Source organism: Rhizophagus irregularis, chromosome 11, assembly GCF_026210795.1.
Source record: "Rhizophagus irregularis chromosome 11, complete sequence".
NCBI lineage: Eukaryota > Fungi > Glomeromycota > Glomeromycetes > Glomerales > Glomeraceae > Rhizophagus > Rhizophagus irregularis.
The window spans coordinates 1787181-1813916 of record NC_089439.1 but is presented as its reverse complement, the minus strand read 5'-3'; the positions used below and the strand labels follow the sequence as shown (position 1 = coordinate 1813916).

Sequence of the window (26736 nt, the reverse complement as noted above, 5' to 3'; positions counted from 1 at the left end):
AGGACGTGAATATGTTTCTTAGTCGGCTTCTCGGTCCAGTACTCCCCAATTTCGTTTATTGCGGTCAACTCATCACTGTCCTTGAGTTTGAGATTCTTCAACGGATCGTCAAGGTGATCGCCACCAATTTCTACCTTCCATAGCCTGAGCTTGTCTGCGTCCACACCAGCAAAGTCATTCTGTTTTTCCGCCTTAATAACCTTCTTGAGTTCACTAACAGGCTCGTCCCTACTTATTTTGACAGAGAAAGTTTGACAATGCAAAGTAACGTATCATAAAAGAAAAAAGAAAAGAGATGCAGGAAATGTTAAAGAACAATAAGATAGTAGATAAGATAAAATATAATTTTGAATTAATAGACGAAGGTTTAATTACGAATGAATATAATTTAATTTGGAATAACAAATTAATAACAGGAGGATTCCGAGTTTGGAGGAAAGCAGTGACATTAGCAATTTGGAAAAATGAAATTTTAAACAGCGAGAGGTTAGAAGATCTATTTATGTACAATTATAGAAACGAATTCGACTGGATCGCAAGTCTTGAATTTATTAGTAATAGAGTTAAATTTTCGCAAAGACAATGTGGTGATAGAGACACAATTGAACGCTCATACAGAATCAAAAATTTACTTAAAGAATTGCCCACATATAACACTTTATTTAAAAGAAACACGAACAAAATTGATACAGATAAATGTATAAGATGTGGGAAAATCTTCACGGAAGATTGGGAACACATATGGATATGTGAAGATAACGATATATCAATTGATGAAATCATACGAGAATCACCATATAATTTCGAAAAAGTTTTGGATAACTCTAACCAAACCGAAGAACTAGATATCTTAAGAAACTACAATTGTGAATTTATTAATATAATAGAAAGTCCTTCAAATATTTTGTTGGGGAAAAGCAGAAAATGGGAATTATTAAGAGGGATTTATAATAATAAATTCAATGATTTATCTAAAGAGAAAAAAGTTAAAGATCTAATCAAAAAGCTTTGGATGTTCACGTATGACGAGATTAAGAAACGAATATGGATACCACGATGCGAAGAAATTAAAAGATTAGAAGAAAGAGAACAAATTAAAAAAATAGATCTTAGAAGGAGAAGAGCCGCAAACGATGATATAGTAGAAGATGAAATCGACAAGGATATATTACCAGGAAAAATGAAAAAACAAAAAACAAAAGAAAATTTAGTTAAAAAAGAAAAAAATACAAATATAAATAGACAAATTAGCTTAGTAACGTTAGACAAATTGAAAGGATTAATCACAGAAGGTATTAATATAGCTAAATCTTGGAATTCAACAATTAAATTAACGAACGCTCTAGTTTAGATTTAGTTTAGCGATATTTAGATGTAGCGTGAAATTTTTATTATGATTTTTACGATAGATTTAGGTGATTTAGGTATAGTTCGATAAATACTTAGTTATAGGGTTTGAATTTTTCAAGCTCTAGGTGTTTACTTTTAATTATGTAATTTATTGTATAAATTCAAATAATTAATAAACGCGTTACTATTTAAAAAAAAAAAAAAAAAAAAAAATGCAAAGTAACGTGATAGACATTTTCAGCTTTTATAGAAACTTTTGTGAAATTTTATTGGTGGAAATTGAAGTACGTGAGGACAAGAGTTAAAAAAAAATTTATTTGAGAAAAAATACCGAGTTAGGGTATATGTGAAAAATCCAGCCATTACAGACCCTGTCGTATGACGCATTTATTTTGTCGCACAGGAGTACATGCATGTGGATCATTGAACATCCTCCGAGCTGTTGATCGTTGCTCCGGACTACAGTAACACAATGTAGATTCATCTGAACTACCCCGGCCTACGGTGATAGCGTGATTCCGTGTTTAAATCAGGAAATAATTAATCGAAAATTTATTATTTATAAGGTTTCTGACAACTACTATACAGTTTCGCATAACAAATACTATTTATTCTTTGTATTTCTTTCTTCATACTTCTTTCTCAGCTCAAAAAGTGAAGTCCCAATATAAAAGTATGGAAAAGGGTTTTTGTTAGGAGTTACTTTATTATCACCATCTAACTTACGATCATTATTAATGTCTTTGACAACTTTCTTTTCAAGATCAGTTAAATGTTTAGATAATAATGATTGAAAATTATCTGGAAGTGAAGTAGAAATTTGACTGTCTCCATTGACATTCACAATTTTGCGTACGGAACTAACGGTGCCATGAGTATTCGTATTTCTACAATAAAGCAATATGTCACCTTGTCTGATATACTCTTCCTTGAATAACTGATATACTGTAGAGTTACATTTGCGGAGGCATTAACGACTTGAGATGCATCAATTTCTATTTTTCAAAAACAAAACTGTTACTGGTTTGCTCCCAAATGAGCACTTAAAATAAAAAAAATACCTGGAGTCTTTTTTGTCTTATCAAGGGATAAGGATGCCATTCATTCTTCTACTTTCTTATCTTCAAACAAATAAATTGCCATATTAACCTGCATTCTTCCATGATAAAGAATAATTTCATTAATTCTTACCTCGTTTATTATTGAGCTCTTTAACTAGTTTCATGATTGCGACTGCATATATAAATTTAATTTTGAACTCCGAAGTAAAAATACCTTTATCTAATTGAAGGAGACCTTCTCCATCAACTCCTTCATCTTTGATCACTTTGATATCATTTTTATCAAATTTGTCCATTTTAAATGTCAGATATGTTTCAACATCATCTATACTCCACTTTGTGACATCTTTAGGAAGTTCGTCAGCCATCTTTTCATACCTGTTAAAACCCATTATAATAAAAGCTATGAATTTATAATTCAATTTTCTTACCCTTTCCCACACACAAAAGACCAGTAGGGAAACAATCATCGTCAACTGCTACGGCTAATGATCAGGAAGAATTATATCCCTTCCGGCATGATAAAATTTTTTGTAGCTGAGAGCTCAGCAAAAAATCCAAGCTGTTGATCGTTGCTCCAGACTACATTGATCAGAGTACACATCAGGAAATTTGTTTAGGCATAATTTAGTGTAATATTTCGGAGGTGGTGTAAAATTTCGAAATATTACACTAAAAACGTAATATTACAAAAGTTTACACTTTTAAATTTGAATAATTATAGTAATTTAAGAATATCTCGCTATCTACTGATCCAATTAAGACGATCTATAGCTCATTGGAATCAGCTCATCAAGACGAATCGAATGGTAGTATAATCATATCTCTACGTTTGATAGATGACTTTCTATTAATTTAAAACTTATTGCATACTATAGAGCGTTCTATCAACTATAGAAATGCGAGTTTACTACCATTCGATTCGTCTTGATGAGCTGATTCCAATGATCTATAGATCGTCTTGATTGGATCAGTAGATAGCGAGATATTCTTAAATTACTATAATTATTCAAATTTAAAAGTGTAAACTTTTGTAATATTACATTTTTAGTGTAATATTTCGAAATTTTACACCACCTCCAAAATATTACACTAAATTACGCCTAAACAAATTTCCTGATGTAGTTATTTTTGCAATTTTACACCTTATGTTGACTTGTATACCATGATATTTTCTGTCAATTCTTAACTCATCCTCCAGAACAATAATTCCTGCATCAATCATCTCATGTATATGAGAACCACTTCTCTTATCTGAAATGAAGATACTGGAATCTCTGTTATCTGCGCTCTGAACAACTTCTGCTTTTATGTCATCATTTTGTGACCTGTTTTTATCTGTTAATAAATGATTAATATAAATACATATAACAAAAAAAGTTAGAAAGAAACTTTGTAAAAAATATACCCATATTTTCAATGCTATCAACATCACGGTCATAATTTTCTTCATTTCACCTGCATCAGCAAGTTTTAAACAGTCATATAAAGTGTTAAAAAACACCATGTGTTGCTCAATGCCAAAAAACGTAGGAAAACGAACCCTTTGTCAATTAACGCCACCTAAAAACGTTGAAAAACATGTAAATCAACACTCATTTAAGTGTAAAACAATATACAGTAAAACAATGATAGTTTAAAAATGTATATACAATGTATAAAAATGCGTATATTGATATTAAAACGCATATAGCAATGGTATTTTTTAGTCATCGTACATTGTAGTATTAATCTAATTTATTAACATATATTATTGTATATTATTAATATATTTACAATTTCATTTATTGTTAAAATATTGTTAATTTATTTATAAATAAATACAGTTAATAATACAAATAAATACATTATCTAATGTAAAATATATAAAAATTAATCCCTCTTGTTAAATTGGATTGCCACAGATTTTTAAGCGATCAACGTACTAAATTTCTGTTGACATAGTGCCCCTGGTGACACAACAATAACAAGGTGGGTTTCAAATAAGAAAAAACAAAAATTAAAAGGTTTGTTAACAAAACTTACACAATCTTATCCAATATTCCAAAAACTAACCGAAGCCTACAAAAATAAAAGAAATATTAGAAAATGGTTTACAGTATATTAAAAAAAAAATGAAAATAGAAGTTTTGTAATTACAAAACTTACGATCCGATCGATCTAATATCAATTAAAAATTAGGAAAGTTTCGTAACAAAATGTTATGAAACTCACCAATCTTTAGCCCAGAATTCTGAAGTCTACAAATAAAAGAAATATGGGTATTAACAATATGTTTTCAATAAAAGAAAATACAAATAATAATGAGTTTCACAAATCTGCAAAACTCACCGTTAACCCAAACTGAAATCCAAAACCTACAGAAAAGAAAAAGAAAACATTAATTAACGTTTCCTAAAAAAAAAATTAAAGAAAGTTTCATGTTATATTATGAAACTTACTCATTTCCCTAGAGGTAGGCTCCGAATCTGGTCAATCCAGTCATCCTAGAATCAATCCATCTAATAGGCAGATTCAGATTGATCAGATAAATCCGTCAAATAGACTGGATGGATGACCATCAATCCTATACAGGATCAACAAAAAAATTTCCTTTTTAAGGGCATGGCTAAAGCGGGGCTAATGTGGCTCAAAAAATTTTCCAGATTCTCCCGATATGGCATGTGCAGTAAAATATTTACCTGTGGCACCCAGCCAGCACAACGTTGAGCCGTGGCTGAGCTTGAGAGGTCCTTCGTGGGTGTGGCGAGTGCTGGTACAAACTACACCGTCACAAAGGACCGGCCCTGCCACGCCACAGCGACACTGTTGTGATGGCTGTGCCACTGTGGGTAAATATTTTCCCGCTATGTGCCGTTGGGAGAATCCGGTACAAAATTTTTTGAGCCACTGCAGCCCTGCCCCGCTTTAACCGTGCCCCTTTTTAGGAAGTTTTATGTTACATGACCGGAAACTAAATTTAGAAAAACTAGTTTTTTGTGGAATGGGTATTTCCAAAATTGGAAATGATCGACATACCCTTGCATCACATGACAACAGTTAAATACCTAATCATAAATTCCGGCTGAAATTAAATAATCAGTGAAAAATATCCTTTTTAGGATTCTTGTAAAACCCAAAATTTCATTTTTGCTGGGAAATAAAATTGCCTTTTTTGGATTTGTGTAATGTTACTCATACCCTAAAAAGGATAATTCCATGCTGATTACTTAATTCTGGCCGGAATTATAATCAATCCGGTCAATCCGTGGATAATCCGATGATCCGATTTTTTTAATCCGGATTGATCTGTCACGTGATCATCTGGATGACGGATTGACCAGATTCATCTGGAGCGCACTTCTACATTTCCCTATAAAGAAAAATCCAAGTACCAAGCTGACCTACGAAAGAAAATTTAGAGCCGAAAAGAACCTACAAAAAAAAGAGAAACGTTCAGTTAGAACATTTCTTAATTAAGAAAAAAAACAAAAAAAAATGGAAGTTTCGTAATGAAATGTACGAAACTTACCATTTCATGGCCCGTATCCAATTCCATACTTTTGAACCTACAAAAGAAAAAGAAAACGTTCAGTTAGAACGTTTCTTGAAGATATTGTTTCATGACGAAATGAAACTTAACTTTATGTTAGCCCTTATCCAGATATCCTGAAATCTAAAAATAAAGAATAAAGGAAATGTTAGTAAGCGTTTCCTAATAAAAAAATTTTTTAAAAAAAGTTTCGTGCAAAATTACTGTGTATCTAATACCAGATATTCCCAAACTACAAAAAAGAAAGAAAACGTTCAGTTAGAAAGTTTTTTAATAAAAAAATTAAAAAAAATATAAGTTTCATTTTTAATGAAACTTACTGTTTTAAACTCTCAAACTCAACTTCTGAACCTACAAAAAAAAAATAAAGGAACGTTAATAAACATTTCCTAATAAAAATTAAAAAAAATTAATTTTATAATTCAAATCTTTGAAACTTACCATAATATCCAAGATTCGAAGTCAAAAATTCCTACAAAAAAATATCATATAGAAACATTAGAAATGTTTCCTAATGTTTTTAAAAAAAGAAATTTTTTAAAAAGTTTCAAAGTGAAGCATTCACTTTGAAACTTACCATTTTCAATATTCTGGAACGAAAACGAGCCAAAAGACCTACAAAAAAAAAACAAAGGAAACGTTAGAATCGTTTCCTTATAAAAAAAATAAAAAAAAATTTTAAAAGTTTCAAAGTGAAAAAACGCTTCAAAACTTACCCTTTGCATTTCCCGAAAGACCTACAAAAATTATAAAGGAAACGTTAGAAACGTTTTCTTATAAAAAATGAAAAAAATATTTTTATAAGTTTTGAAGTGAAACTTACCATTTGCATTTCCCGTTTCCCAAAAAAATACCTACAAAAAATATAAAGGAAATGTTAGAATGTTTCCTTATAAAAAAAATAATAAAATTTTTTCTTAAAAAGTTTTGAAGTGAAACGCTTCGAAACTTACCCTTTGCACTTTTGCACTTCCCTGAAAGACCTACAAAAATTATAAAGGAAATGTTAAAATCGTTTCCTTATAAAAAAAATAAAAAAAAAATATTTTTATAAGTTTTGAAGCGTGCTTCAAAACTTACCCTTTGCATTTCCTGTTTTCCAAAGAAATACCTACTAGAGGTTAGAACCGATTTGAATTTTACTAACCGGGTTTAAAACGATTATAATCAGTTTGCAATTTGATTAACCGGTTTTTACTACAACTGATTTAAACTGGTTAACCGGTTTGTTACAATCGGTTTAAACCGATTGCAACTAGAGTTCCGAATGGGTCAGGTCAGGTCAGGTTAATTGATAAACCTGACCTGAAATTTTTTTTCAGGTCAGGTCAGGTCAGGTTATATCAGGTTATCTGTTTGACCTGACCCTGAAAATTTTCAGGATTTTTATTAAAATATCAATAAAATGGTATAAAACATTTTTTTTGAAAATATTGCGATTTACTTTTTCATATTAAAATCATATAAAAAGGTGAATCGCAATACTGCAATTCACTTTTTTTATATAGAATTAATATAAAAAAAGTGAGTTGCGGTATTGCGATTCACTTTTTTATATTGATTTTATATAATAAAAGTGAGTTGCGGTATTGCGATTCACTTTTTTATATAGATTCTATATAAAAAAAGTGAGTTGCGGTATTGCGATTCACTTTTTTTATATAGAATTAATATAAAAAAGTGAATCGCAATATCGCAACTCACTTTTATTATATAAAATCAATATAAAAAAGTGAATCGCAATACCGCAACTCACTTTTTTTATATAGAATCTATATAAAAAAGTGAATCGCAATACCGCAACTCACTTTTTTTATATAGAATCTATATAAAAAAGTGAATCGCAATACCGCAACTCACTTTTATTATATAAAATCAATATAAAAAGTGAATCGCAATACCGCAACTCACTTTTTTTATATAGAATCTATATAAAAAAGTGAATCGCAATACTGCAACTCACTTTTATTATATAAAATCAATATAAAAAAGTGAATCGCAATACTGCAACTCACTTTTATTATATAGTAGAATCAATAATTTCAGGTCAACAGGTCAATCAGGTCAGGTCAATCTTCATACCTGACCTGAATTTTTTTTAAAAATCTCATACCTGACCTGAATTTCAGGTCAGGTCAGGTCAGGTTACCTGAATTTGGCTGACCTGTTCGGAACTCTAATTGCAACCAGTTTGTTGCAACCGATTTCAATTCATCAGCTTCTTTTTTTTTATTACCTCAATTTTTATTGTAAGTTATCGCAACAATTAAACGGTTATATTAATAATAAAATATTACATGAAATATTCACATTATATACTGTATCGCATGCTTTTTTCTTAATTATTATGCTGCTGTTAAATTTTTTATGCTTATTAACAGTTAATTATTAAACGCTTAAATTTTCATGATATAATTTGAACTTATTAATTGTTCATTATTTATTAATTAATTATTAATTGTTCATTATTTATTTATTGTTCAATTGTTCATATTTATAAACTAAGAAAAAATATTTAATTACTCTTTTTTAGATGGGAAAATTTCAAAATAAAAACTATTACGCTTTAAAAATAACATTTTATCCACCAAATCAGGTGATAAGTGGGTTCTTCTTGCCGAAATATGATTTCTAGCATCTGAAAATAAACGTTCGCTCGGCACTGATGTGGACGGAATAGAAAGATATTTTCGTGCCAATTGGGATAGAACAGGAAAGATGACCTTGTTTTTAGACCACTATTCCAATGGGTCATTTTTAATTCCAATTGGCTCTAACCTTGTATAACAAGCTACCTCGCTATCTTCAGGATTTGTTTGTAAACCGCTTTCTAATTCAAAAAAAAAATCATCTTCTTCATAGCTTTTATCCATAATTGAAGGTTCTTCAATGCCTAGAGCATTTAAACTTTGTTTTAATTCCTCATATAAGATTAGTACTAGACACTGCGCCTCATTTCGATTTTCTTCTGTTGACTAATGAAAATGTTTAAATCTAGGGTCAAGAAATGTAGCAACTAAAGCAATATCTGTTAAAACTGCCCATAATTCATCCATTGACAAATAAATTGCAGCACGAACTTTCTGAAGCAAACCGTTAGTAGAAATAGATGGCAAATACTCTACTCTATTTGGATCTAAGTTGTCCAATTCAGTATTAGAAAAGCGTACTTGATTTCTGATATTCTGTCCTTGAACATGAGTATTTTTCATTTTTTGACAAAACTGCCTATGTGCATATTGCCAATGCTGATGAGCACCAGCAGTAGGAATGTCATCATCTGTAACGCTATCATCATCGTCTTCATAACTTTCACCATATATAAGATTTATGTAAGTTTGAACACTTTTATTATCTTTCGGGGCAAATTTCTTTTTGAGCAATTCCATATACGGATAAACAAAACTAAGCGTTGGATATTCAGCGCCACATAAACATCGGGTTACTCTTTCAATTGGTTCCAGTAACTTCATCATTTCTTGTAAAAACCTATACGTAAACCAAAAAAATTTTCGTTAAAGATAGAGTTTAATTAATAAATATAATTATAAAAACAATAAGTTAATATTAATTACTCTTTCTCTTCAACTGATAAACATAATTTCTCTAGCTTTTCCCCTTCCTTTGTGAAGTACGATCCGGCTTTGAAAGTAAAGTTGCCGAGACAAACCTCATTGCATTATGTAGTTCCAGAACTCGTTTCCATGGCAGATATGTAGAGTTCCACCTAGTTCTTGTATCCGTTAAAACATCCAGAGGACTTACTACTGAATGTTGATTGTCCTGATTCATTTCGTTTTATGCCTCACGTAGTCGTTGAGCTTGTTTAGGGAGTCGAAAAAAATTTTGCAAATTTTTAATGTGGCAATGAATCTCCTTACACTGCTTTAGTCTTTCTTGCACTGATAATTGCAGTGTATGAGCCGCACATGGCTGACGTCTTATTACATTGAAATAATTATTGTGCAATAGCTCTATCCCCTTCAGCATATTGGCAGCATTGTCTGTTACTATGGTAAAAACTGTATTATCAAGACGCCATCTATGAATTATTTGAAATAATTCCTCACTAATGACTTCACCAGTGTGCGGATATTCAATATGATTACAAGAGAGTAAGACTTCTCTAAATTTAAAATCTGACGATAACCAAGTTGCCGTAACACCAAGATAACTATGTCGAGATTTTGATGTCCATAGGTCAGTTATTAAGTGAATAGCTGTTACAGGATCCCGAAAAATACATAAAAAGGTCACATTTGAGTTTGCTTAAAAAGAACCTAAATTTTCATAAAAATCTTGCCTTTTTTAGATAGTGCTGGCCTAAATTTTATTGTCCGTTTTGATACTGGCTAGCATTATCATAATTCCGGCCCTGAAAAGTTGCTTATTTTAGGCCAAAATCTTGCCAATCATTTATGACTTCCATATGTATTTTTCAGGGTTTTGCTGTTACACTATTTAGAAGGAGTGATTGAAGCTGATTATGACACCAATTATAGGCTTCGTGAATTAACCCTTTTGCTGTTTTTTCACATGGGATCTTAAATCCTGGTTCACAAGTATAAACAAACTTTCAGAAGGACTCATTTTGTAAAACATATGAAGGCAGGACAAAATGAATAATAAATTTCATCAACATTCGTGATAATAGTTCTTGCCTTTCCGGAGAACATGTACTTGGATGATTGCTTGTGCTTGTTTGTACAACTTTTGGCTAATAAAAAAATTCGAGTCATTTAATTATGTCATATAAATGATATTTTATTAATTTAGCAATATTGTACCTCATTATTAACATCCAAATATTCGGTATAGTTTTCCTTGATTATGCCATGCTTGTCACACAGGTGAGCGATCAAGTTTGACGTATTACCACCTTTATAACTGTATGGATATGGATTTTGATTGGCACGCTCACAAATTTTACATTATGCAATTTCAAAATTTGATTCATCAGTGCGAAAGAAAAAAGAGATATGGCTTTTGTTACTACGGGTAATATCAATCCGTCTTCGGCTTGTGGATGGTGTAGATGGTGTAGACCGTATAGTTCTGGTATCATCGTCTGAAGTTATTTTTTTTTTAAATTTTTCTTTGTAAATTGCAAACTCGAAATTATAAATATTATTTGATTCAAGATTATCATATTACCGTAGAATACAATTTTAATCAATTTCAAATAAAAAAAAAGGAATGTATCTGTATGATATTTTTAACAAAAGGAGATTTTTTTTCACACATATGATCAGTAAACAAAGTTGTCATTTATTATGTACAATGAACGTATATTATACTAAAAAGAGTTATATTACTACATTTGTGGCTAAAAATAAATATTACACGTCAAGATTCTTTTTTTAATAGATCATCAAATCGATTATAGAAATAAAGTGAAGATCTTCCGGCATTCATTTTTATTTTCTGATAATGACCGCATATCTTAATTTTTTCAGTTATATTATCAGATCAGAAAAATGAAACGTAACGTTCTTCAGACTTTAAATGGCTAAAAAACTAAAAAAAACCTGAATAACGCAATTCAGAAAAAGAAGATTCGATTTTAAAAAGGAAATCACTTTCCATTTTTGATTTGCCTTTATTTTTTCGTCAAAAAAATTAAAGTAAAAAAAGAAATCATTTTCTATTTTTATTTATTTTTTTAAAGTATAATAATAAATTCTTAGAAAATAAAAAAAGTAATATGCGCAGTGAATTATAGTTGTGTCCGAAATAGTGTTTTAAATTTTGAATTCTGAATTACGTATTTGTTTGGAAAATATCATTGTACCAGATTATGAAATATTCTGAATTATGCAGATTTTGTACCCCTGAGTTACAACATATACCATATAAAGTTAAACTCATTGTTCTGAGCGTAGCGAAGAATACTATGAGATTTGAAGTCACAAGTTTTTCATGAATTTGAAAATCAAACTATTTATCCAGCGTCCAATTTAATCAAAAAAATCTTAATCTTACTATCAACGTCAGTCAATTTTCCTAAAAAAAATAATAATTTTGTAAATATAATTATTTATTATTATTATTTTTTTTATTATTATACTCAAAGAGAACGGTGTAAAGGAAAAGTTAATAAATTACACCTACCCGACTGCAAATATACCCCATGAATCCAATATAATTATTAATATAATTAAGAAAAAATTGAAAGAAAAAAAAAATTAAAAAAAGTTTGGGGAAAGAAAATGGATAAAGAAAGAGATCAGTTCAAAAAAGGTAATTTCTGAAAAAACAAGGAATCTGAAAAAAAAATAAGTACCGAAAAAATTCCGAAAAAAAAGGACAATAATTTGGTCCAAAAAGAGTGAAAAAATTAAACCTAAACGTGAAAAGAATGAGAAAAATTTTTCGGTTTAAAAAAAACTAAACCAAAAGAAAGGGTTTTTCGGTTTGAAAAATTATAATTCTGATTAAGGTAAAATTTCATTAACTGAAATTGTATTAGTTGATTGAAATGTACACGGTCAGATTGAATAAATAGATCATGTCACAGGTTTTAATTATAAATCCAAATGTCAGACAAATTTTTTTAGTTATCGTTATAGTTATATAGATTTATCAAAAAATTTATTATAGATTTAATTACAAATTATTAATATGGTTATATATCTATATAATTAAAAACAATCTCACTAAAAAAAAAATTCATTAATATCAAGAAAAAAAATTTTCACTCAAATTAATTAGTCGGAAATAATATTGAAAAAAAACAATCTCAATAAATCAAAAAACTTCTCACTAAATTGAAAAAAAAATCTCAATAAACAAAAAAAGTTCTCACTAAATCAAAAAAATTCTCACTAAAAAAAATTAAAAAAAAAATTTCACATCAGAAACCAATATCATTGACTAAAAAAAATCTTATTAAATATCGAAAAAGCTGTAAGACATAGTTCTAATCTTATAGTCTTGACCCAAAAAAGAATAAATATTTTTTGGGTTAAAAAAAAATTCCAAAAATTTTGGTAAATTGATTAAAGAAACAATAATAATAAAAAAAGGGATAAAAAAATTAATAAAAAAAAAAGACTAAAAAGGTAGTTTCAGCTTTTACGTTAAAAAACTGAAAAATAAAAATAATTATTATTATAGAAGTGGTAACTAACAGAGCGGAAATGACCACAAATAAAGTGCAATTAATAAGATAAATTATACTTTTTTTTGTTAGTATTAATCCATCAGAATAAAAAAAATCCAGTAAAATTTCAATTAACCAGAAATGTATTAGATTGGGTTATTGTAGTCAGTTAATTACAAATATTGAACATTAAGTCGTTACTCATTAGTCACCATTCACAAAAATTAAAAATCAGTTTTGATCAGTTTGATTAATCGGTTTAAACCGGTTTGAATATAACCGGTTAATCAGTTTAAACCGGTTAAATATAACCGGTTAATCGGTTTAAACCAGTTTGAATATAACCGATTAATCAGTTTAAACTGGTTAAATATAACTGGTTAATCGGTTTAAACTGGTTTGAATATAACCGGTTAACCGAATCATAAACCGTTTAAATTTCGAATCGGTTAAACCCGGTTATAAATCTGATAACTGATTCCGGTTCTAACCTCTAATACCTACAAAAAAACAATATAAAAGAAACATTAAAACCGTTTTCTTATAAAAAAATAATTTTTTTGGGGTGATTTTAACGCTCACCAGTGGTGAAATTCACCCAAGGTAAAGTTCACCTATATTACATAATTTATTAAAATTTAAATTGTTTTATTTTGAAAAAAATAATAATTTTATTAATAAAAATATGGATAAATCTAATTGTAACAGCCTGTTACGCATCTTATTTGTAACAACCCTCAATTTTATCCAATTAAAATTTAAGATCAGGCGTAATGTAAATAAAAACAAAAGATCAGTTGTGTAACTAAAACAAAAGAATTTTTTAAAAACTGCTTATAACTTAAAATTTTATCTATGAAACTGTCTTAAATACATTAAGTAAAAGTTTTCCAAATTAAATTTTGCATATAAAAATTTTATTTGTGAAACACATATTAAATTTATTACTAAAAAAAAATAAAAAAAGGATGTTACAAATAAGATATGTAACAGGCTGTTACAAATACATTTTTTCTAAAAATATTTATATAAAATATATAGTTTAAATATAATAATATATTATACAATAATTCATAAGTTAGTATTATTATAAAAAATGAATAAATCCTACAATATTAAGTAGATTTTATATTGCTAAACAACTTTCAATTAATAAAGAAAGTAAATTTCATTTGACTAAAGTGGTGAAATTACGCTCTAAAGTTAGTAAATGGAAAAAAGAAAAATTCAAAAGTTAGTACCATTATGAAAAATGTAGATTTCTCCATATGTATTATACCTACACCCATGAAAATTAATATACAAGTAGTTTTGCCCTTGCTGAACAATTTTCAATTAAGTTAAAAAGTCGATTTCATTTGACTAAAGTGGTAAAATTACGCGCTGAAGTTAATAAACAAAAAAAAAAATTTGAAAGTTAGTACCGTTATGAAAAATGTAGATTTCTCCATATGTATTGTATCTACACCCATGAAAATTAATATACATGTAGTTTCGACCTTGCTGAACAATTATCAATTAATCTAGAAAGTCGATTTCATTTGACTAAAGTGGTGAAATTATGCGCCAAATTTAATAAACAAAAAAAAAAATCAAAAATTAATATACAAGTAGTTTCGACCTTGCTAAACAATTTTCAATTAATTTAGAAAGTCGATTTCATTTTGACTAAAGTGGTGAAATTACGCTCTAAAGTTAGTAAACAGAAAAAAAAAAATTCGAAAGTTAGTACCATTATGAAAAATGTTGGTTTCTCCATATATATTATACCTACACTCATGAAAATTAATATACATGTAGTTTTGACCTTGCTGAACAATATTCAATTAATTTAGAAAGTCGATTTCATTTGACTAAAGTAGTAAAATTACGCTCTGAAGTTAATAAATGAAAAAACAATTTTGAAAGTTAGTACCATTATGAAAAATATAGGTTTTTTTATATGTATTATACCTACACTTATAAAAAATAATATACAAGTAGTTTTGGCTCTATTGAACAACTTTTAATTAATAAAAGAAATTGATTTCATTTGACTAAAGTAGTGAAATTACACTCTAAAGTTATTAAATAAAAAATATAAAACTTTAGGAGTTAAACAATTAGTAGTGTTATAAAAACACAAATTTCTCTATAAATTTCATTTCTAATTTATGAAATTGAGTTGTATGGGTTTAATTGGAAAAAAAGTTACAGTTTAAAAAAATTCATAAAAAAATTTTTATTTACGTGTATGAAATTGTAAAACATAATACAAACAAAATTAATATAAAACTTATAAAACTAAAATTATCATATTACTGGTGAATATAAAATTAATCCTTTTTTTTTAAAAAAAGAAACTTACCCCCAAAAGACCACAAAAAAATTCTAAAGGAAACGTTAGAAATGTTTCCTTATAAAAATAAAAATAAAAATTTTTTTTAAAAGTTTCGAAGCGTAAAATTATGCTTTGAAATTTACCCTTTTTCCTGTTTTCCAAAAAAAAGACCTACAAAAAGAATTTAAAGAAACGTTAGTAAACGTTTCTAAAAAAAATTAAAAAATAAATGAAGTTTCGCAACGTTCGTTGCAAAACTTACCATAATATTAAAAGTTCTTTGAAATCTCGTTTAGAAAAAGAAATCCGCAGACTTAAAAAAGAAAGAAAAATGAAACGTTAGTCACGTTTCGTTAAAATAAATTAAAAAAAAAATTAATTTTACCCGTCCGTGAATCATCCAAAAAGCTGCAGTTCTAAAAAAAATAAAAAATTGAAACGTTAGATACATTTTGTTAAAAACAAACAAAATCAAAAAAATTTTGAAGGTTTTACAGGTCGAAAAGCGAAAAATCAGGCACCAATCGGTCACCAATCAGGTAGCTGATTGGTGACTGATTGGTGCCTGATTGGCATTTTCGCCAAATACCGTCACCAATCAGGCAGTTTGCTAACTTTTGATCCAGTGATCAGAAAAAGATGAAATATAGCTCATTGGAATCGCCTCAACATGACGAATCTAATGGTAGTAAAATTGCATTTCTAGGATTAATACTTGATGAGAAATTAAGTAAAATATAAAAATAAAAATGTATCATTTATATTTTATTTAATTTTTTATTAACTATTAATCCTAGAGATGCGATTTTACTACCATTAGATTCGTCTTGTTGAGACGATTCCAATGAGCTATATTTCATTCTTTTCTGATCACTGGATCAAAAGTTAGCAAACTGCCTGATTGGTGACGGTATTTGGTGAAAATGCCAATTAGTCACTAGAGCTCCGAATGGGTCAGGCTGGGTTGGGTAATTGACTTGACCCGACCCAAGTCAAGTCATGAATTTGGTGACCCGACCCGAATATCATGGGTCAGTTTGGATACCTGACCTGACCTATTGACCCGATATATTTTGGGTCAAAAAAACGTTTTGGCACTTTTTATTACGCTAAAACGTCTTTTTTTTTGTTTCTTCTAATGAAAAACGTCAGACCTGACGTTTTTAAATTAAAGAAACAATTTTTTTTTGTTTCTTTTAATAAAAAACGTCAGGTTCGACGTTTTTTAATTAAAGAAACTTTTTTTTGTTTCTTTTAATAAAAAAACATCAAACCCGACGTTTTTTAATAAAGAAACATTTTTTTTGTTTCTTTTAATAAAAAAACGTCAAACCTGATGTTTTTTAATTAAAGAAACATTTTTTTTGTTTCTTTTAATGAAAAAACGTCAAACCCGACATTTTTTAATTAAGGAAACATTTTTTTTGTTTCTTTTAATGAAAAAACGTCAAACCTGACGTTTTTAATTTAAGAAACATTTTTTTTGTTTCTTTTAATGAAAAAACATCAAACCCGGCGTTTTTTAATTAAAGAAACATTTTTTTTTGTTTTTTTTAATGAAAAAACGTCAAACCCGACGTTTTTTAATTAAGGAAACATTTTTTTTGTTTCTTTTAATGAAAAAACGTCAAACCCGACATTTTTAATTAAGGAAACATTTTTTTTGTTTCTTTTAATGAAAAAACGTCAAACCTGACGTTTTTTAATAAAGAAACATTTTTTTTGTTTCTTTTAATGAAAAAACGTCAAACCCGATGTTTTTAATTTAAGAAACATTTTTTTTTGTTTCTTTTAATGAAAAAATGTCAAACCCGACGTTTTTTAATTAAAGAAACATTTTTTTTTGTTTCTTTTAATAAAAAACGTCAGGTTAGACATTTTTTAATTAAAGAAATGATTTTTTTTGTTTTTTTTAATAAAAAACGTCAGGTTTGATGTTTTTTAATTAAAGAAACAATTTTTTTTGTTTCTTTTAATAAAAAACGTCAGGTTTGACGTTTTTTAATAAAGAAACAATTTTTTTTGTTTCTTTAATCGAACCCGATATTTTTAATAAAAAAAGACGTTTTTGTAATTATTTTTAATGAAAAAATGTCGGATTCAGGTCAGTTTGGCATTTTTTTATATATATAAAATGCTGAAACGTCTTATTTTTGACCGAAATATGCCGGGTCAATGGGTCGGGTTGGGTACCCGACTGTGACTGACCCAACCTGAGGTCGGGTCATTAAATCTGCTACCCAACCCGAATTTTTCAGGTTAACCCGTCAGGTCACCCGATCTGTCAGGTCAAATTCGGAGCTCTATCAGTCACCAATCGGTCACCAACCAGATACCTGATTGGTGACCGATTGGTGACTGATTGATGCCTGATTTTTCACTTTTCGACCTGTGTTTACCTTCAAAATTCCCATCCGTGAGCCATCCAGAAAGCCGCAGTCCTAAAAAAAATAAAAAATTGAAACGTTAGATACGTTTCGTAAAAAAACAAACAATTAAAAAAATTTTTTTAAAAAAAAGAAAAAAAATAGTATTACGAAATGTAAAAAATGTTTCGTTAAAAAAAGAAATAAAAACGTAAATTGGAATGTTAGCCAATGTTCTGATTAAAAAAAAATGAAAAAATATTACAAAACGTTAAAAAACGTTTTGTAAAAAATGAAATAATCAGAACGTTACCCAACGTTCTGATTAAAAAAGAAAAAAAATTATTAACAAAACATTTTTCAACATTTCGTTAAAAAATGAAATAAAAAAATTAATCAGAACGTTAGTCAACATTCCGATTAAAGAATTAAAAAAAAAATATTATTTTGGAACGTTTTTCAACGTTCCAAATAAAAAATGATTAATCAGAACATTAGCTAACGTTCTGATTAAAGAAATTAAAAAAAATTAATAAATCAGAATGTTAGCCAACATTCTGATTTAAAAAATTAAAAAAAATAATAAATCAGAACGTTAGCCAACGTTCTGATTAAAAAGAAAATAAAAAAATATTATGTTTTGGAACGTTAGCTAATATTCTGATTAAAAAGAAAATAAAAAAAATAATATTTCAGAACGTTAGGCAATGTTCCAATTAAAAAATTCAAAAAAAAATAATAATTCGAAACGTTAATAAACGTTTCATTAAAAAAAGAAAAATAAAAAAAAATCAGAATGTTAGCCAACGTTCTGATTAAAAAAAATAAAAAAAAGAATAATTCAAAATATTATCACCGTTTTCAATTTGGTTGAAACTGCGGCTTGTCAATCAATTATAATAAAAAGACTGAAAACTCATAATTTTGTGAAACTGTACTAATAAAGCATCACGTTTCACATATGAACATATAAAATATTTTGATTGACGCATCATGCTAAGCCACTCATGTATTATTTTTATTATTTTTTTTTATTTTCGTAATGTTTTAATGGGAGATTACTAGCGATTCAACTCCAACTGAATATATTAAATGGGAGTATAATAGCAGTCCCTCACTGAAAACTGTAACTTCACACTAAATATTATTGTTTTTTTTTATTTAACTGGAGTATTTAACTGAAAATACTTATTAAATAATAATAAAGTACTTGCCAGTATTTTAGATTGTAAAGTTTAACATTATTTTAAAGGTAAACTAAGTTTATTATTATTATATTGGTAATATTAACTGATTTTTATTTTTATTCATTTTATTATAGACCTTGTTGGATAAACAAGATATTTTTATATACAGCTAGAGATAAATATTTATATCTATAGATAAATGCGGTGGGTACTTGAGTTAGGGCAATTTTTGGATTATGATTAGAAAAAGATTTGTTTCTTTCAAAAATTAAAAAATCATTTAAATTACAAATTAACAGAACACTAAGATTTTGATTTTTTTTTTTAAAAAAAAATCATTATAATTATATAAACTTTAAATCTTTAAATAAAAAATTATTCAAATCAAATTACAGATAATTGAAATATTATAAAGTAGTAATTATTGTTTTTAAATGGTTGGTGAAATTTTCTAATTATTGTAAGGTTGCAAAAGGCATAATGTTAAAATTTTTTCTTTTGAACGTTTGAACGTGAAAAATAATTTTTTTATTCAGTAAATTATTATGTGTTTAAATTTCATTGGCTGATCATTGTTGATCAACATGTGACGTAAGTGTTTTCGGTATTTTATTATTTTTATTTATAATTTAATCAGTTTCAACTAAATCGAAAATAGCGATAATAAATGTTTCGTTAATAAATGAAATAAAAAATCGGAATGTTAGCCAATGTTCTGATTAAAAAAAAAAAGAATAATATTTTCAAAATGTTAAAAAACGTTTTATTAAAGAATGAAAAAGTAGTTTCGCAGTTTCATTGTGAAACTTACCAAAAGTTCAACATTTTTCCATATAAGGCTCATATTTCAGAAATTAATGACCTTATATTATGGAGTTTACATAGTTTTTGGATAAAGCTTTTTATAGGGATGAAGGGAAGAATGAAAGGATTATGGGAAAATGAAAGGGAAGGAAAAAATGAAAGTGTGTTGTTGGGCTGGATGTGTAGTCACTACGTTCCTTCACCTCAGCCTCATGGCCTCGCAGTACCTATTTGGCTCTTACGGGGCTTAGACATCCCCATATATACTACCGCCATGGCCACAGTGGCCATGGCTGGTCACACTACTTTCCAACTCTTTTTTTTTCTCCATTTTTTCTTATATAAAAACTACTATGACCACTATGACCACTATGACCAGACTACTAAAAAGTGGATAAAAACACGAATAAAGCCAAAATCAGACAGAATATCCGGTCATAGTACTGGCTACAGTTCGAAAAACTTATGATAATACTATGGCCACCTTAGTTAGCTCCTCAGACTCCAAAACCTGATTCAAGTTATAACCGCCCTTTATCTACTTACCTGGAATACCAAAACTATGACCGCTGAACTATGACTACCGAACTAGCGACCGCTGAACTATGACAGCTAAACTATGACCACCAAACTATGACTACCAAACTATGACCACTGAACTATGGCCACTTGCCCTGTCAGAAAAAATAAATAATTGAACAATGAGTATTGGAAATAGAGCGTATCCAGATAAGTTTAGAAGACAGTACTAATCTGTTTTCCTCTTTTTTGCCTCCTTAAAGCATTTATCAATACACGCCTTACACATGTCATCAGCATCTAAAATTTTCTGTCCAAGTTTCTTGCATTGCTGATTGTAAGCCGTCTGATGCCTTTTGGCAGCAGTTTCTTTCTTCTTTTCCTTAGACTTCTTTTTAATCACCCAGTCTACCCCAGTAAAAGTATTCTTATGCATGCCACAAACTGTACAATCACCATGTAGTTGATAATGTCCATTTGTGGTCATATCTTATATTTCACTAGTAGTCTCAGTTTCCTTCTTGCACTTTAGACAGTAAAATCATGTTATCTTGAGATTTGAAGTCCAAAATCTTTCCTTTAATTTGTCGTAATATGTCACACTTAGAGAATTACTATAAGTACTACAATCTCTCTGGAGTATCAGCACGAATTCTAAAAGGTGAAGAGCACTACAATCTATACAAAAAGCCCCTAAAGGAGAAGTCATCAGAGCATCCACGAGTAGTTATATGAAAACCAAATATGATGTATCAGGCAGATCTCGCAGAGATGCCAGTTGACCCCGAAGGATTCCACTATTTTCTTGTAGTAGTAGAAGTTGCAGGTAAACGAGTTGATGCAGAACCCCTAAAGGATAAGACTGCAAATAGGGTTCTCAATGGATTTGTTAAAATCTACAGAAGAAATCATATTAAGCTACCAACACATCGACTGGAAACAGACTCTGGATCAGAATTCACCAATGGTTAGGTACGCGATTTTTTCCTGAACAGCCTAGGGGTGATGATGAGGTTCGGAGAGCCAGGTAGATATAAACAGCAATCATATGCTGAAAGAGCTATCCAAGCCATCCAAGAACCCCTTCTCAAACGAATGGTGACATAGGAGTTGAAAACCAGGGTGACATCCGTGGAATGGTCAGAAGATTTCCATGATGTAGTTAGTAAAGTAAATGAACTCTGGCAAAGAAATCCCCCAGACATTCCGACAGGGTCACCTAAAGTGTCAAAAAAGATGGAACTCCTCTCTGAAGGAACACGTGTCAGAGTCAAGTTAGATGAATCTATTTCTGTATTTGGTAACAAACTTCACAGAAAATTCTGTACAGGAGACATAAGATGGAACCCAAACATTCGTGTAATTAAAAAAATGATACTCTCACCCGAACAGCCTCCTACATATCTCCTTAACGGACCACATGGTCAATTAGGTATATCCAGATGTGCATATACCCGAAAGGAATTGCAAGTAGTTCCTATTAATGAAAAGCTCCCACCTGACTCTGTGATAAGAGGACAACCTGAAAGATTTGTTCCTGAGCAGATACTTCAGCGTCGCATTAGAAAAGGTCAAGACCAGTATTTGGTTAAGTGGGAGCACTATCCAGACACTGAGGCTACTTGGGAACCTGCTGACTGGTTGGAGGAGAATGTCCCTGACTTAATTCGCAAGTTTTGAGAATAAAAAAATAGAAGAATTAAAGGGCCTTATTTTTTGTCTCCTCGATTAGTATCAGGAACTATCGGAATAAAAAATTCTTCTCATCACAAGTAAGGGCTATATGTTTACATGATTCATGGACATTATAATTGTAACGTTTCAGACATGTTCGGCTTAACCCAATCTCTCTATGCTTGTATCCATCTAAAACTGCAAGATCTTCAGTGATAGCATAATCAGGGGTAAGTTTGATTGACACTCCCTTTACCATGCCGAATATCCTACCTGTTCCTGGAGTACCGGATATGTTGTATGTAATACTCTTGTCGATATCCAACCCTAATTCCTCAGCAGCTTCTTTCTGAATAAAAGACGCATTAGCACAAGTGTCTGCTAAACACTGAATTGCTATTCCATTAACCTTCCCATCCAGTACTAAAAGATCTTTAGTATTCTCCAAACAAGTTATGTCAATATCCATAGGATAGTCTTCCCTAATATTCTCTTCTTGTTCCTCCTCAGCTAAATCCTGAACCTCTGGAATCTCTGACTTTTCTAGCAGACATCATCTCCTCTTGAAGAATCTCACAAAGTAATTTTCTAAAGTCTGCAGACCTTAACAGGCTTAATAAGTCATTCTTAATAACAGCTTTTGCAGGTGTAGACTTACTACCAGTAACTTTTACAGAAATCTTAATAGGGGTTGTTTTGCCCCTTAAAGGCACACTAGGAGAGCTTACTGCTGTCTTATTCGGGAATGACTTAAGAAGTTTTGAGATACTCGAACCTACTTTTTTTTGACCCAACACGAACCATATAGACATCACCATCTTTTTTTCTCAATTCTACCTTTTCACTAAAGCTCGCAGTATCAATGTCCATAGCATCATCGTTAAGATCAAGGTTTCTCATTGCTCAGGCTAATTCCCAATCATCATGTCTATCTTTAGCCTTCTGAAGTTGATTTGTAAGTATTTTAGACGTCCCACGCTTATATCCCATAATAAGATCAATAGCATTTTGATGATTATCCAAAGTCCAAGCAGGAGCATCAGGATCATCACCAACATCAGGTAATGGATCATCCCAATCGGGATCAGGATAATCATCATCTTCTTGTTGGATAACGCGTGGCCATGGCTTTGGTCGAATAGGTTTAATTTGTTGTCTATAGACTGGTGGCTTACGAACTGGCTTAGATGCTTGTAATTGTTTAAACTGTGCCTGGAAATTCTTAGTAAGTTCCTCAGCCTGAGCCTTAAGTATTTCTTGTAATCGTTCTTGAGTAATAACATCTGTTGACCTTTGTACTACAGCACATTCATGTGGAGTCATAGGATGAATATAGCCAGCCAATTCATCATTTTTGGCCTTTTCAATATCTTGACATTTTTGTAACCCATAGAACATTTCACCCTTTCGTCTCTCAAGATCACTCAATCTATTAAGTAAAACATCAAGAGATACGTCCCCAACTTTAGAAGCTTCAATGCCATTTTCTGGTAAAAGTCCTCTATAAAACTGGTGAGAAACCATGATTTGATCATATCCTACAATACCCCCAGCCCTCTCAATTCATTTATAGAAAGATCGAACAGGTTCACCTTGTTCCTGATAAAGATTACTAAATCGTATCTGAAGTCTTTCTTCCACGACAGTTGGAAAATTTGTGCACATATGCATGAATGCTTAATCCAGAAGAATCCCCTGTAAGACTATAGGCTGATTCTGGACAGCAGCATTAAATGGACCTCCATGATTTCCCAATCCATTAACAGGACGATTAGTAGGACGTCCACCTGCACGTCTCCACTGCTCTTCAACTTTAAAGTTAGTTCTAACAACATCAGCACGTGAAGGGAAAAATGCATCTCCAACAGTTATTGCTACATTGCCTGCAATCCCTGCATACAGTGTTGGTATGGGACAATGTCCGAACGATAAGGTTTGGATACAGACGGTCTGGGATATTATCCAAATGTCCATGTCCCACAATGTCCCAACAAATCAAATGGTGTGGAATGTTGTATCACTAGATTTTCCTTCCGTCTCGGATGTCATGAACAGTCTGAGTGTCCCAAAAATAGATCGGCTATTGATTATCAATCTATTTTTTTTTCACTTTTTTTATTTCAGACTTCAGAGACTTCCTTAATATTATAAAAAAGTAAATAAAAAAGGTTAGTTAATTTACTTACATTTATTAAAAATTTCGATACTATTTTATATTTTACCGTTGCTAAACTTAACCGTGGTTACGATCACCATCCTGGTTATTTCACCACCTTTTATGGTTATATAACCATATATATATGGTTAAAACTAGAGCTCTGCAACCTGACCTGACAGATCGGGTGACCCAACGGGTTGACCCAAAATATTCAGGTCAGGTCATCAATTTCATGACCTGACACGAGTCGGGTCAGTGCTAGTCGGTACCTAACCCGACCCATTGACCCGATATATATTTGGGTCAAATAAATTAAAAACACCGAAACTAATAGTTCTGGCATTTTTACATGTAAAATCAAAAGGAAAAATGCCAGAACTAATGATTCCAGCGTTTTTACATGTAAAATTGAAAAAAACCGCCGAAACTAATAGTTTCAGTGTTTTTACATGTAAAATCAAAATGAAAAATGCCGGAACTAATGATTCCGGCGTTTTTACATGTAAAATCAATATGAAAAACGCTGGAACTAATGATTCTGGCATTTTTACATGTAAAATTGAAAAAAAAAAGCCAGAACTTTCAGTTTCGGCGTTTTTACATGTAAAATCAAAATGAAAAATGCCGGAACTAATGATTCCGGCGTTTTTACATGTAAAATCAAAATGAAAAACCCGGAACTAATAATTCCAGCGTTTTTACATCTAAGATCGAAACAAAAATGCCAAAACAAATAGTTTCGGCGTTTTTATATATAAAAACAAAAGTAAAACGCCAGGACCTGACATTTTTTCAATAAAAATTAAAAAAAATCTTTTTTTTTAATTTAAAAACGTCGAACCTGACATTTTTTGTATAATTAATAAAAAAAAAACATTACATAACGTTTTTTTAATTGAAATATTTAATAATAAAACTTCAGGTAACCTGAGTTACCCGAAGTGACCCAAATACTTTTGGGTCAAATGGGTCAAGTCGGGTCAGAACGGTTTACCCGACCCGACCTGACCTGAAAAAAATTTCAGTTCGGGTTAACCAGGTAACCTGACCCGACCTGACCCGTGCAGAGCTCTAGTTAAAACACCACTTTACAGTATGTCACGTGATATATTTAGAGTTACGAATTGTAAGAAAACTGTGTATATTAATACGTTTATTAATAAATTTAATTTCTTTAATTATAATGACATTATTACAATAAAATCTCTACACTATAATAAAATCTATACATTATTATTACAATTCTTTTGATAATGACCTAATTGCCCACATTTTTTACATTTTCGTTGTCCACAATGAAGATTTACTTCAGCTGCAGCCGCACTTGTTTTTGCATTTTGTTCATCAGTTTGATTTATATTCATAAGTTCTTTAAAAGTCCTTTTATTTCTAGAAATTTCCACTGCACTTTTCAGTCTTTTAGGTGGACGCCCACGAACTTTATATACAATTGGATTTGGAATATAATTGGGATCATTTTGATATATTCCGTTAGTTTGTTGAATATTAAGATGAATATGAGAAGACATAAACCTATTACACAGCCCAATTAATTCATCAACAGAATCAGTTTTAATTGCTAGATTCAACGCTTTTGTTATACACTCATGTTCCTCAATAAATTGCTGTTTTTGTTTTGATAATTTTTTTACCAGTTCTGTATCAATGAGACTGTCTTCTTAATGTACTTAAAATCTGACACTTTGGTGTTATCGGATTATCAATATAAGATTCTTCCTGGACGATACTAATTGATTTTGTTATTGAAGTATCTATTGTTGAATCAAAAACTTTATCATCATTAAACCATCTACGATTAATTAAAGCCATTGCAAATTGTGCATTACTTGTATATCTCATTAAACAAAAAAAATGTCGACAAGGTATTCCGAAGTTAATAATTGTGAAGCATGTGCATAAAAAAGATCCATCATTTAAGATCAAAATATGATGATTCCAATTTGAAACCATAGGTCTAATAATCCACAAAGATGTAATATATTGCTGTTCTACATATTCCAATAATGTTTTCAAGTTAATTTGCGGTTTTTTATACATTTCTTCAAGATATCCTTCGGTTGTATTATCAATTTCTCCCTGTAACTAAATATTTGATTACAAATTAGTGAATAATATAATTAATAAATAAAAGCAAATAAAAAGTTATCAAAGTTACTTACATTAATATATTCTTCAAGGTTGCCATCAAATTGTTGAGCTGTATATAAGAAACTTTTAGAAATCTGAATACGAACCTTATTATGCATATTAGGCAACAAATAATTCTGAATTTCTTCATCAATTGATTTGTATATTGTATTATAAACTGTTGATAATGAAACATTTGGTTGTTTTTGCAATTGCTGATTAATCAAAACATTGTTTGCTTCCAAATCACATCTGCCCATTAGAATATTAAATAATTGACAAAGTCCAGTACTTTGATTTGTATCAAATGCAATAATAGAATTCATTGCTTCTACTCGTAAAGTACTTTGAATACCAGCCACACGTCAAATAAGTAAAAATCGGTCAAATATCGGACTGCCGATTTTTGGCTGTATTTGTCCGATTCGTGGCTTTATTCAGCCGATTTTATGGCGTGAATTGCTAAAAATAGAAATTCCTCTTTTTAATAACAAAAAATAGGAATGCCGCATTTT

At 29.9% G+C, this 26736-nt stretch overlaps 4 protein-coding genes across 4 annotated transcripts; 1 reads left to right on the top strand and 3 right to left on the bottom strand.

The window, feature by feature from the left end:
* Window positions 1-295: 295 nt before the first annotated feature.
* On the top strand, window positions 296-1351 carry OCT59_002925 (uncharacterized protein; the record flags this gene model as incomplete). Its single annotated transcript, XM_025312119.2, has 1 exon — window positions 296-1351. One exon carries the CDS (start codon window positions 296-298, stop codon window positions 1349-1351), a length of 1056 nt encoding a protein of 351 aa, XP_025165162.2.
* A 603-nt stretch (window positions 1352-1954) lies between these two features.
* OCT59_002924 (uncharacterized protein) lies at window positions 1955-2779 on the bottom strand (the record flags this gene model as incomplete). The annotated part of the gene is made up of 2 exons (XM_066145278.1): window positions 1955-2295; window positions 2542-2779. The coding sequence occupies 2 exons, from the start codon at window positions 2777-2779 to the stop codon at window positions 1955-1957; spliced, it is 579 nt and encodes a 192-aa protein (XP_065996013.1).
* Window positions 2780-5753: 2974 nt separating this feature from the next.
* Window positions 5754-7032, bottom strand: OCT59_002923 (uncharacterized protein; the record flags this gene model as incomplete). The annotated part of the gene is made up of 10 exons (XM_066145277.1): window positions 5754-5825; window positions 5923-5959; window positions 6034-6066; window positions 6264-6294; window positions 6385-6415; window positions 6521-6558; window positions 6660-6680; window positions 6767-6797; window positions 6897-6926; window positions 7024-7032. The coding sequence occupies 10 exons, from the start codon at window positions 7030-7032 to the stop codon at window positions 5754-5756; spliced, it is 333 nt and encodes a 110-aa protein (XP_065996012.1).
* Window positions 7033-25251: 18219 nt separating this feature from the next.
* Window positions 25252-26547, bottom strand: OCT59_002922 (uncharacterized protein; the record flags this gene model as incomplete). The annotated part of the gene is made up of 4 exons (XM_066145276.1): window positions 25252-25284; window positions 25381-25698; window positions 26042-26176; window positions 26254-26547. 4 exons carry the CDS (start codon window positions 26545-26547, stop codon window positions 25252-25254), a joined length of 780 nt encoding a protein of 259 aa, XP_065996011.1.
* Window positions 26548-26736: the final 189 nt, after the last annotated feature.